Below are 12,756 nucleotides of genomic sequence, written 5' to 3'. Positions count from 1 at the left end.
AGCATTATCATTTCTTTCCATTTTCACAAAGTCGAGGTATTAAGAAAAGTTTTAAGTGCTAATTTGGCTAATTTCGATATCAAACAACACCGTTATCTTAAGACCAAAATGGCCAATTTTTTTACTAAACTTCAAAAGTTTCTCACTGGAAAAAAAGTTCCACGGGGATTTTTTCGCTTTTTTTGAACTTAAATGAAAGCTTAAAATGTTCCCAACATTTTAAGGTATGTCTCGCCATATCCTAGCCATAAATGAGATCGTAGCGATCAAAATACTGAAAAAAGTCAATTTTCAAGTAGTGCTATATTCATTGCTAAAAAACAAGTATTACGTCACATTTTATTGCAAAGATGTTAAATAAACTTTTATTTGGTAACACTTCTTCTACAAAACACAAAAAGAATCATGGAAATATCTCTATTCTATTCCATTTTATGGAACCGGCAATAAAAAAGTCAATTTTTCAAAAAAGTCGAATTTCCCAAATTTTGTTTTTGTTGTCCTAATTGCACATGACACACTATAGCCATATTTACGCAACATACCTTATCGTAAAGGAAATTTTCATACCTTTCCAACGATGTATAAAACATTTCTCAACTCGGATTCTATCTACTCTAAAATTCATTTACACTTCATTAAACTCTATATAAAAATGTCTATTTGTGAAATGGAACCTTATATGGGGCCTACACTAAAACATTGATAGATTTGCCCAGGGTTTACAATACAAATGTGTTAGAATAAAAAAAGGTCTCCTGCCAAAGTTTAAAAAAATTGGAATAAAAATATGTGTTTTAGAGCGAAAACACTTCGCATCGGCGTGCGTTTGTATAGTACCTACATCTATTTTTAATGTAAGCTGATGATTTTTGAATAAAAAGTAACCTAGAAATATACCTGCATATATATATATATTTGTGTTAAGATTTGATGCAGACAAATGTTACCTGTTTCGCTATGTCTAATAGAGATGTTAAACAGTTCCGGCTTTTCAATACCCGAAAGAGCACCAAATAGAGATGTTAAACAGTTCCGGCTTTTCAATACCCGAAAGAGCACCAAATTTAACCAAAATTATGATTTACTTCAATATTTATTGTTATCGTCTGATCCGGTACTATACAGCATCAGAACTAAATGGCTACCAAAAATATGTGACGATATAGATAAGGACGATCCCGATGCCATTCAAATTAAAGAGCTTTTAAATTTTGATACCTTAGATTATTTGGTAGAGAATAAAATCAAATAATACAAAACTAAAATGCTTTTTTATTTTGGGAGTAGCTAATATACATATAAACGCACGCCGATGCGAAGTGTTTTCGCTCTAAAACACATATTTTTATTCCAATTTTTTTAAACTTTGGCAGGAGACCTTTTTTTATTCTAACACATTTGTATTGTAAACCCTGGGCAAATCTATCAATGTTTTAGTGTAGGCCCCATATAAGGTTCCATTTCACAAATAGACATTTTTATATAGAGTTTAATGAAGTGTAAATGAATTTTAGAGTAGATAGAATCCGAGTTGAGAAATGTTTTATACATCGTTGGAAAGGTATGAAAATTTCCTTTACGATAAGGTATGTTGCGTAAATATGGCTATAGTGTGTCATGTGCAATTAGGACAACAAAAACAAAATTTGGGAAATTCGACTTTTTTGAAAAATTGACTTTTTTATTGCCGGTTCCATAAAATGGAATAGAATAGAGATATTTCCATGATTCTTTTTGTGTTTTGTAGAAGAAGTGTTACCAAATAAAAGTTTATTTAACATCTTTGCAATAAAATGTGACGTAATACTTGTTTTTTAGCAATGAATATAGCACTACTTGAAAATTGACTTTTTTCAGTATTTTGATCGCTACGATCTCATTTATGGCTAGGATATGGCGAGACATACCTTAAAATGTTGGGAACATTTTAAGCTTTCATTTAAGTTCAAAAAAAGCGAAAAAATCCCCGTGGAACTTTTTTTCCAGTGAGAAACTTTTGAAGTTTAGTAAAAAAATTGGCCATTTTGGTCTTAAGATAACGGTGTTGTTTGATATCGAAATTAGCCAAATTAGCACTTAAAACTTTTCTTAATACCTCGACTTTGTGAAAATGGAAAGAAATGATAATGCTTTGATGGCCAAAGTTTGCGAAAACTTAAAGGAAATGGGAGTATCTTTTTTGAAAAATTTTGCAATTTTTTGACAAAAAAAATATTTTTCATATTGAAAACGATGCCATTTTTAAACCGCCAAAGATATTCACGTGATTCCTTTTGTATTTTATGCACACATATGCTGGCATAATTTGTGTGAAGTATGAAGTTTATAGCTTTAAAATTGACGGAGTTATTTAAAAAACACTGAAAAAAACCAAGGCCAAATTTTCATATTTTAAAATTAAACAATTCATAACTCCTTAACAGTACACGATGGCATGGTACTTTATGCATAAGTTTTTTAGATCTTGTCAAGCTCTTTCTCTAGAGTCCTAAATCATGTAAATCGGTTGAGTAGATCAAAAGTTATGGCCCCCAGAAGCTTGGAGAAGTCAAAAGTGGTCAACTTTGACACCCTGTAGCTCACCCTGTATTAAAGATATGGACCAACAACAGCACTTTTCTGAAAGCCTATGTCCTCCTCTACAAATGTCTAGAACATTTTGTATGGCTAAAATCAACAGATAAAAAGTTGTAGACTTATTTCCAATTTTTTTGCCATTTGGCCCACTGTGCGTTGCTTGTGGCTGCGTTAGTTGGTTCGCCATGGATGTTGGTGGATGATAACTGGTTGTGTGTGCCGTGATGCCAAGATATATTAATTTACAGACAGGGGCATTTGCCCAACAACAAATATTGTGTTCACTATCTGTCAAAATCAGTGATTAGTGCAACTCTGATTTTGAGTATGTTACTAGTTCGCGCCATTTTTCGTTGTTTGTGTGTGTATGATTCTTAACTATATACTCACACACAACCAAAACTTGTTGAAAGATATTGCACTCACGAGAAAAAAAATTACTCAGCTGTTTACGGTACACTACCTGTTAATTATGTCATGCGTGACGCTATCGCCTGACCCTACATCAACACACCTGACATAATTACCTGGTAGTTTACCGTAAACAGCTGAATACAGGTGGTAGTTGCCCAATAACAAAATGATTTTGTGTATGGTACTAGTTCGCGCCATTTTTTGTTGTTTGTGTATGGCATGGTTCTTAACTATAATACACCCACACAACCAAAACTCGTTGACAGATAGTTCACTTCGCGAGAAAAATTTTATTCAGCTGTTTACGATACAGTACCTGGTAATTATGTCTTGGTTGTAGCTACAGAGCGAACGAGGGCAAGCTTGAAAATTTAAATTGATTTTCCCGTGCCTAAAAACCAACTGTAGTGTTACAAACATTTGTCTTCTTGTTTGGTTGTTGCGATCGCTTGCTTATGTGACAAATACACGTCACATTCTTCGCGGAGTTGACAAATTTCACAAAAAAGGGAAAGACAGTAACATAAATATATGCAAATGTATGCGTGTACATGTAAAAGATAAATAGAAAATATTTGTTTAAATATATGTACATATGTAAGTTTGCAAATATTTATAGAACGTAAACTTAATAGTAACCATTATTAAATAATTTTAGAAAAAAATATTTTATGTATTTCAAAATGATTTCATGTCATCGTGTGTGGCGGCTGCAAATCTTAAAGGATTGTTCTACGACAAACAGTTCTGGGATATGTGTGGTGCACCAAATTAAAGGTACTGATCTTCTATAGAAGCACACTTTTTGAACGAAGTCCATTTATGGGCTCCAGACTGTATTTAGTGTCCTGCCTCCAGTTTTCAGGTGATAGCGCTTCATGCCCTGGACAAAATAAAATAAAAATTTCTTTATCTTCAACTCATTTCGAGCAGCAATAAAAAAAAAATTTAACAAAATTTTTTTAAAAACTAAAATTTTACAAAAAAAAACTTCCTATTTGCATGAGTCTAAATTACGAGTTCATTTAAGGCGTAGAACTTCAAATTATCGCACCAAAAACCAAAGATACAGTTCATAAACTTTATAGGACCGATAATACAAATATTCAAATGCCATATTAATATATGGACAAATATAGATAAATTGAACTAAAAAAATCAAGTTTCTCATGAATTCAATAGTATTTTAGATAAAAAAATCCCTTTTTATTGAAAGTTTGGGAAATTTGGGCTTAAAATTTTCTCCTCCCTCATAGGTCAAACAGAAAAAAAAGTCTACGATATCTTAAAAAAATAAACTATATATAGACAACTTGGACTAAATAAACTCAAGTTTCTTATGAATTCTATAGTACTTTAGATAGAAAAATCACTTTTTATTCAAATTTAAGGAAATTTGGACTTAAGATTTTTTCCTATCTCATAGATCCAAAAATTCTTAAAAACTAACTATAAGCACAAATAAAATAAAAAAGTTAAAGTTTTTCATAGTATTTTCAATAAAAATTGCCTTTCATTTCTAAACTGGGAAAAATTTGCCGGCCGATCTTAAAATATTCTACTCTCTCACAGGTCCAACAGCAAAAAATGTCTAAGATTTCTAAAAAAATAAGCACTTTACGGACAAATTAAATAAAAAGAATTAATGTTGCTCGTGAATTCAATAAAATTTTAAATAAAAAATCCTCTTTTTATTCCAAATTGGTGAAAATGTTCTCATCTCTTATAGATCCAACAGTAAAAAACCTCTAAAATTTTTAAAAAAATAAACTGTTTATAGACAAATTGGACTTAAAAATTTCAAGTTTTCATGAATTCAATAGTATTTTAGATACAAATTGGGAAATCTTTTGGGGCAAAGCAGATTGATGACGGAGCTGGGTTAGCTTCGAAATCGCGATATCTGTAGTCTGCCCAATGCATTAATCACAACCACATTTAGCCCAAAACTTAAAAGAAGGGGTTTTGATTTTGCTTTTTATTTTTAATAGAAGCAAAACAAAACCTATATTCGTTTCAGAGGCCAAATAAATCCAGCAGTTAGGAAAAAATTTCTAAATGAGGGAAAATTTAAATGATTTTTTCCTCCCTTAATGTCTAAAGATTGGTACTATATTCGGTTTTCGCGATGAAACTCCATATAAAAAAATAAGCGCAAAATATCGTTTCGCTATAACTTGGTTTTTCATGTAGTGAAAATTTACATTTCACGACGCCCAAGAAGAGCACAATCAAAGTTGTTTTCTTATGTTAAATAAACGCGATCGCCAAACTTCTAATTGTAACTAAGTGTTTGTTAGTGTTAGTGATCTTGCTCACATGTACTTACTCGGGGTGGAAAAAAATATTGTTTATGGATGCATAAATAAGACCCTATTTGTATATAAATATAAACAAATATACTTCTAAAATAAATAACAAATAAATGTTTCTGTCATAACAAACTATTGTACGAAGTAATAACGATTGTGAAAGTGTTGTGCTATTGGTCTTGCTATTTTTATACAAGTTGAAGAAGCTGGCAAAGGCTTTTGGAAAGTTGTGTTTTTTTAACTTATACCAACAAAAATACTACAAAATCAAAAAGCAGAATTCGTTTTTTTTTTAATATATTTGTGTTTGGGTTTGATTGAAATTGCAACAACATGTATGTATTTGAGTGCGACCAACACACTCACATTTGTATTAACATGTACATAACAGCTGATAAATTGGTTGGTGCCATATGCATTTTTAAATGTAAATGACAACATTTTGGCCAAAGAAACCCAAAAAAAATTAAATGAGGTAACCTTGTCAAACTACCGAAATAACGATTTAGGGAACGCAGTACCAGCCTTTACAGTAAAAATAAGTACTTTTTTTCAAAAATATTCTTTTTGCGAAATATGTGTGAATTACTTGAGTTTCCCAGTATGCAAAACTAAACTTTTATGTACCAAATGAAATGTCTGGAAAAGGGCTTTTCATTGGAGTGAGATGGGTCTCTTTTTGAGACGTAACGAAATTATTAAACAGATTGAGTAAAAAATTTAGTTTTTTGTCTATAACTTTTTTAATATTTAAAGCAAAAAGTTAGTATATCTCATCTGCTCCTTTTGGGCGTCGTGAAATGTAAATTTTCAGTAGATGAAAAAATAAGTTATAGTGAGACGAACACTTTCATATTATCCGCTTATTTTTTTTATATAGAGTTTCACCACGAAAATCGAATGTAGTACCAACATTAAGTGCAAAATTTACGGAATTATTAGGAAAATCATGAAAAATTAAAGCATTGCATTCCAGACACAAATAAAAGAGCAATTATCGGTGTCTTATGTGTTTTGATTAAATCGTCCTCATGGAAGAGCTACGATGAAACCAACGCCGTTCGTTTGAATTTGTTAAGGAGTGAAAATGCCATAGGATTGAGTTGGCAGTTAAACATGTACTATAATAGTGTTCAGACAGGCTGAGGATAGTTGTAAGGTACTCGGACTCGAAGCAGATCGATTTGATCACTGATACGATGAATGGTTCCCCTTCTAGGCTTATCACTCTCGGGTCAACAAAGTGATTCGGGCCAATAATCCCTTCCTAAGCAAGCAAATAAAAAATCAGCTCTTGTTCTGCAAATTTTTGCAGGAAGTCGTTCGCGTACCTTTGCAAATTTTTTAAAGAGAGTAAAATCGATCAGGATTGCTAATAGAAGGTTACAATGTCAAATCTGCCGTTTACAAATTTCATCAAATGGGGGAAAACGCAAACAAAGCATGAATGTAAAAAGAGAACTAGTTGACAGTCTCAATGCCAAGTACTGCCCAAAACTAAAAAAATGTATGTATGCTGATCGTTTGGCTTAACCTTATTCAGTGAATCCTGTAAAATGGCTTTTACTGGCATATTTATACTCGAAAAGTACGCGAACAGGCCTATTTTTATTTTATCATTCAGTACCGCAATCCCATGACATAATTATCAGGTAGTGTACCGTAAACAACTGAGTAATATTTATACTCGAAAAGTACGCGAACAGGCCTATTTTTATTTTATCATTCAGTACCGCAATCCCATGACATAATTATCAGGTAGTGTACCGTAAACAACTGAGTAATTTTTTTTCTCGCGAAGTGCACTATCTGTCAACAAGTATGGGTTGTGTGTGTGCGTATTATAGTTAAGAACCATAACACACACAAACAACGAAAAATGGCGCGTATTAGTAATATACACAAAATCAGAGTTGCACTTATCACTGATTTTGACAGATAGTGCACTCAATATTTTGTTGTTGGGCAACTGCCACTACAGGAAAATTAATATATCTTGCGAAATTCTGTAACTTATAACGAATATCCATTAGTTAAATATGTCGACAAAAGTGCTACCAATACGAATTTATTCCTATAAAATTTGGCGGACGCTAACACGCTTATTCATTGATTGTATACACACATATCCAAGATGTTTTAAGAAAAAACTAGAGAAAAGTATTCGTAAATATTTATCTTAATTTATTTCGTTAAAGTAAACACCAAATAATTGTGGGTCGTTTATTTATGTATATATAAATTCGTTAGCGAAAACACTTGATTTTAACGATGTCGATTATCATTAAAAGTGACTACTGAATATCAAATTCGTTAACTGTTATCGCTCTTTAACTGAACGATTAGCGTTAAAACACTGAACTACTGAATTCCACTACAGATTTCTATAATGTTTTTGAAAAAAGTAATCGTGAAAACTAATATAGTAGCAGCCACTATCTAAAAAAAGTAATCGACGACAAATACGACAAAAAGCGAATGCAGTACTAACCATTATAAAGGGAAAACGGCGACAGAGTCGTACATGGTACAATAACTTAGAAGGTTGGGCCATTTGCCCAACAACAACATTTTTCTGAGCAATATTCGTAAATATTTATCTTAATTTATTTCGTTAAAGTAAACACCAAATAATTGTCCGTCGTTTATTTATATACAAATTCGTTAGCGAAAACACTTGATTTTAACGATGTCGATTATCGTTAAAAGTGACTACTGAATATCAAATTCGTAAACTGTTATCGCTCTTTAACTAAACGATTTGCGTTAAAACACTGAACTATTGAATTCCACTACAGATTTCTATAATGTTTTTGAAAAAAGTAATCACGAAAACTAATATAGTAGCAGCCACTATCTAAAAAAAGTAATCGACGACAAATATGACAAAAAGCGAATGCAGTACTAACCATTATAAAGGGAAAACGGCGACAGAGTCGTACATGGGACAATAACTTAGAAGGTTGCGCCATTTGCCCAACAACAACAAGCAACACTGGTGGTTTGTTTACAACTCGTAATGTCAAATGCCGGCTGCCCTTGCGAGGTTAAAAGAAAAAAAAGTTTGATAATTTTACTGGCCAAGTTATTACTTTGTTCACCCACCGATGAAAGCCAAAATCAATATTGAGTGAAAAAAAACATCAAGAAATAGAAGCCAAATCAATTATGGAAACAATAAAATACGCATGTGAAAATTGTTATGGTGAAAATATCAAATCTTCCAAGCTGATGATTTTTTATTGCCACGAAAACAACCACAAAGATCCGTAAAACGACCATTCATTTATATATTTTTTTTTCCAAAAAACCAAACCTGAATAAAACCAAAAACTAAAACCCCGTTTACACTGCTCATTAAATGCGGATTTAAGACTCTGGTCAGCTGATTTTATGGAGGAAAACAGATGATCGAGCCATTAAATCTGGAATAAAAGAGCAGTGCAAACGGGGTTCAACGCTCAGTATTTTGTTTTCATGTAAACAACACACATACACATGAAAGCACATACTGTTTGACAATTATAACAAATTTATCAAATTAAAAATATTTTACTCAGCTGTTCGCATGACGTGTGACAATAACGTAAAAATTTAGTAGTAGGCACCTAGATGGTAGCGGCAGTTGCACAACAACAAAATATTGAGTGCACTATCTATCAAAATCTGTGATTATCGCAACTCTTATATTGTGTATGTTACTAGTTCGCGCCATTTTGTTTGTGTGTTATAGTTCTTAACTATATTACACTCAGTGCACTTCAAAACAATCTCAGGCGATATCATTTATTACTCTAATCAGTGTCTCGATACGGGAGAAAACGTGCCACTTGGCGATATATACCCATGAGTGACTAAATAGGGACTAAAAAAAGTTTATTTGCCTAATGTTTCTTTTTACCTTCTAGAGTGAGGCTTATTTTTTTATTTCCTTTTCTTATTAATTTCCTTTCCAAATCAAGATTAATAATCGAAGATTTTATTTGCAATGACTGGGATTTGAACAGCCAACCTTATGATTGTGAGACGTATGCTATCCCTCTGTGCTACCGGCCTTTCTTCATTACAGAAGGTTAAGTAAACATACATTCTCTTTTGTGTGGTTTTTTGAGTTATCGTCCAAAACAACAACAAAAAATCTATTTTTAAATTTGTATCAATAACAGATGATTATGAGAAACTAATTAGCGAAGCATAAATGATAGAATTCCGACAGCAATGCATTTTGTTGTTGTAAATCTTGAAATCTCAATAAACTATCATACAAAAGGACTTGAAAAGTGCCTATTCTGGGAGGGAGTGAGAAAGTCACTTCCAAATGTTTGGAGGGACACTACATGTCATGGTAGTCGCTACATCTTTGAATGTGCAGCGACATGTTTCTTATGTAGTGGTCTAAACCAACAAAAAAAATCGATAATTTGAACATCTGTGGATACTTATAGACAGCTGTCAAATATTATTATAATTCATCTGATTTGGAAGTTTTATAATTAAACCTTTTGGAAATGACTAACCTTCAACGCTGGCTGTTGTACTTAGTACTCTTCCTTGTTCCCTATTTTGGCATTTTAGCTAAAGCTATCAAAACGCAGGGCATGGAAAACTTGTTATTGCCCCTGCAGTTAGCTCCCTATGTGTTGGTTATTGCGTTTGGAGTATGTTAATGTTTAATATTCACATTCCTATGTAATCTTACATACAAATAACCTACATTGCCTTTTTTCAGTTATATGCTGCCGGCACCGTGTTGTATCGTACGTTCACTTTTAATGATTGCCCAGCTGCTGCTAAGGAGCTACAGGATCACATCCATGAGGCACGAAAGGACCTGCTATCAAAGGGATTCATATTTCGTGATTAATTATGAATGGAATTTATATGGCAACTCAAAAGGCATGAATAATACACTATAATTACTTTTAATGTGGTAGTTTTTTCACAAAAGTAACATGTTTGCATGAAAGAGTAGTATCCTTCGGATTCAACAAGTTGAAACTGAAGATGTATAGAAGCGGTAGGGTTTGGGAATCAGGAGATGACTCAACAGTTGTTGCTGAACACTTGTCTAAAGAACTACCGACCACATCTCTAAAGTCTGGCGGATTGCAGAAGACTGTCGAAACAGGAGGAGAATGCAACGAAACGGGACCCGACAAGCTCTGTGTGGGTGGGTCAACCATTAAATTGCAGGTCGAAGCCGGAAGCACGGAAAAAGAGCATCATTGAAAGAAGTGATGCTAAAGCACATCACCAGATACGTGCCAATCCCATGGCAGTACGTACCGGATTGATCCGGTGGAGTCCTTCATTGGCAAGGGCTGTCGCCTAAGTGTACAACGCACTGCTACAACAACCACATATGGGGAAATTGTGATATAAACGAAAGGGGTGGACTTGTTATCAATTATATTACAAGTTGCAATTTGGCGATTTGTAATAAAGGAAATAAACCGACCTTTATTACTAGGAATAGGAGTTCAAACCCATGGCAGCCGGTTGTACGTACCGCGACCCGATGGATTCCTTCATGGGCAAGGGCTACCGCCACAGTTTACAACAACAACCAGGAACAGGCAAGATGTACTAAACTTGATAAATTCTGAGCGCCGGACGTTTATCAATCAGAAGAAGGCCGGTTGGGCTGGGTTCAGAGAGTATACCAATCGCCGCTTCAGTGAACTGCCACCCCACTCGGATGTGCAAGTGGCCGAGAGGAGATTCCGAGACATCATTAACGCAACAGCCGCTCGCTTTATACCAGCCGGTCGAATACCCCAAGTGCGGCACAATTTCCCGGCGCAGGCAGTGCTACTCGTAGACGAGCGTGGTGGGATTCGTTGTATGGACACCACTAACACCAGAATCAGCGAGCTGAATCTGGACATAAACAGGGTAGTCAACGAACATAAGCGGAATTTGTGACTGGAACACTTGGAGCAATGTAACTTAGGCACCGGTGCAGGCAAACTGTGGTCTACTGTTAAATCACTCTCACTCACTCACTTTTGGCGAAATAATCGTGACTGATCCGTTCAACCGTCAATTTATTGTGCATACCGAGAGTGACAGGGCATGGAGGAGACCACGCCGTATTCGTGGTCTCCGAGCCGATGAACAGCCATCACAATTTACCGTGGGCGAAGTTAAAAATGTCATCCATGGCGCCAAATCATCTAAGAAGTTGGGAACCGACGGAATCTCTACATTGATGTTGAAGAATCTGGATTCACCTAGAGTTGAATAGCTTACTACTGTCCTCAACCTGTCTTTGAACACTCTTATACTTTCCGATGTCTGGAAAATGGTCAGAGTGATTGCGCTTCTGAAGCCTGGAAAGGACCCGAGTCGTACAGACTGATCTCCCTTCTCTCACCAGTAGCAAAGACGCTATGTGATAGGACGGATCGAAGGCATTCGACACAGTCAGCCATGCCAAATTGTTTGAGGACATCGCCAACACTTCCCTCCAGCCAGGCCTGAAACGCTGGGTCGCGAATTATCAGTGTGGTCGCCAGTAATTTGTGGAATTTGAGTTCCCCAAGGTGGGGATACCTCTGGCACTGTTTATCCTCTACCTGTCCTACACTCCGCCCCCTCCAGACGTCATAGAGATCGTATCATATGCGGACGATTCTACCATCATGGCACTCTCATTGTTGACATCTACAATAGTTTGAACGTCTACCTCTACGAACTTGCCTCATATTTCGCTGCAAGAAATCTGAAGATATCTGCCACCAAATCTTCAGCCACATTGTTCACTACAAATACGCGTGAGGTAAATACTGAGCTGATTATAATGGTCGATGGAGAAATTATTCCGACCATCAAGTGTCCCAAAATACTTGGCGTCACATTTGACAGCTCTTACACATTGAAACAAGGTCCTTAAGTCACTTGCTGTCAGCATTTGGGGTACAGACGAAGAAACCTAGTTGATCACGTACAAAGCAATTGGCCGGTCTGTGGTTAGTTATGCAGCGCCAGTGTGGTCTCGTCAACTTTGTGACACGCAGTGGAATAATATTCAGATCTGTCAGAATGCCGCCCTCCGAACTGCGACGAGCTGTCTCCTTAGTACTCATGTGGACCACTGCTATCAGGAGACAAAGATCCTACCAGTGCGAAGACATAACTACATGCTGTCTAAACAATACCTTTTGGGCTGTTATCGCGGAGACCATTCAAATTATCATCTTGTGGATAGATATCCACCGCCCAGAAGCCTGAATGTAGATCTACATGATCTAGAGCGTGAGGTTCAGTGCTACAAGAGAGAACCCCTAGATCAAGCGGCATATCAAGCAGGTCTAGACAACATTCATGCAGACACGGTAGCATATGCGGTAAATGGCTAACAGGTGAATGTAGTCCTTGGAGAACGACCGCCTCCCGTTGCACCTGAAGAAATTAACAGCGATCGCCATGGTGGAACCCTGATTTAGTA

General features: G+C 35.3%; 1 protein-coding gene across 1 annotated transcript; it reads left to right on the top strand.

Annotated features, from left to right (window-relative positions):
- Nucleotides 1–9,740: 9,740 nt before the first annotated feature.
- On the top strand, nt 9,741–10,232 carry LOC106083800 (dolichol-phosphate mannosyltransferase subunit 3). The gene is made up of 2 exons (XM_013247050.2): nt 9,741–9,964; nt 10,036–10,232. The coding sequence occupies exons 1-2, from the start codon at nt 9,815–9,817 to the stop codon at nt 10,168–10,170; spliced, it is 285 nt and encodes a 94-aa protein (XP_013102504.1). The 5' UTR covers nt 9,741–9,814; the 3' UTR covers nt 10,171–10,232.
- The last annotated feature ends 2,524 nt before the right edge of the window (nt 10,233–12,756 follow it).

The sequence above is a fragment of the Stomoxys calcitrans genome, chromosome 2, assembly GCF_963082655.1.
Source record: "Stomoxys calcitrans chromosome 2, idStoCalc2.1, whole genome shotgun sequence".
In the NCBI taxonomy this organism is placed as follows: Eukaryota; Metazoa; Arthropoda; class Insecta; order Diptera; family Muscidae; genus Stomoxys; species Stomoxys calcitrans.
Note: the sequence above shows the minus strand (reverse complement) of the source record. Positions and strands in the feature narration are given on the sequence as shown.

Coding starts and splice junctions, on each gene's coding strand:
- LOC106083800 (XM_013247050.2), top strand. CDS start 9,815: ATGACTAACCTTCAACGCTGGCTGTTGTACTTAGTACTCTTCCTTGTT. Junction 9,965..10,035: donor TGTTGGTTATTGCGTTTGGA/GTATGTTAATGT, acceptor GCCTTTTTTCAG/TTATATGCTGCCGGCACCGT.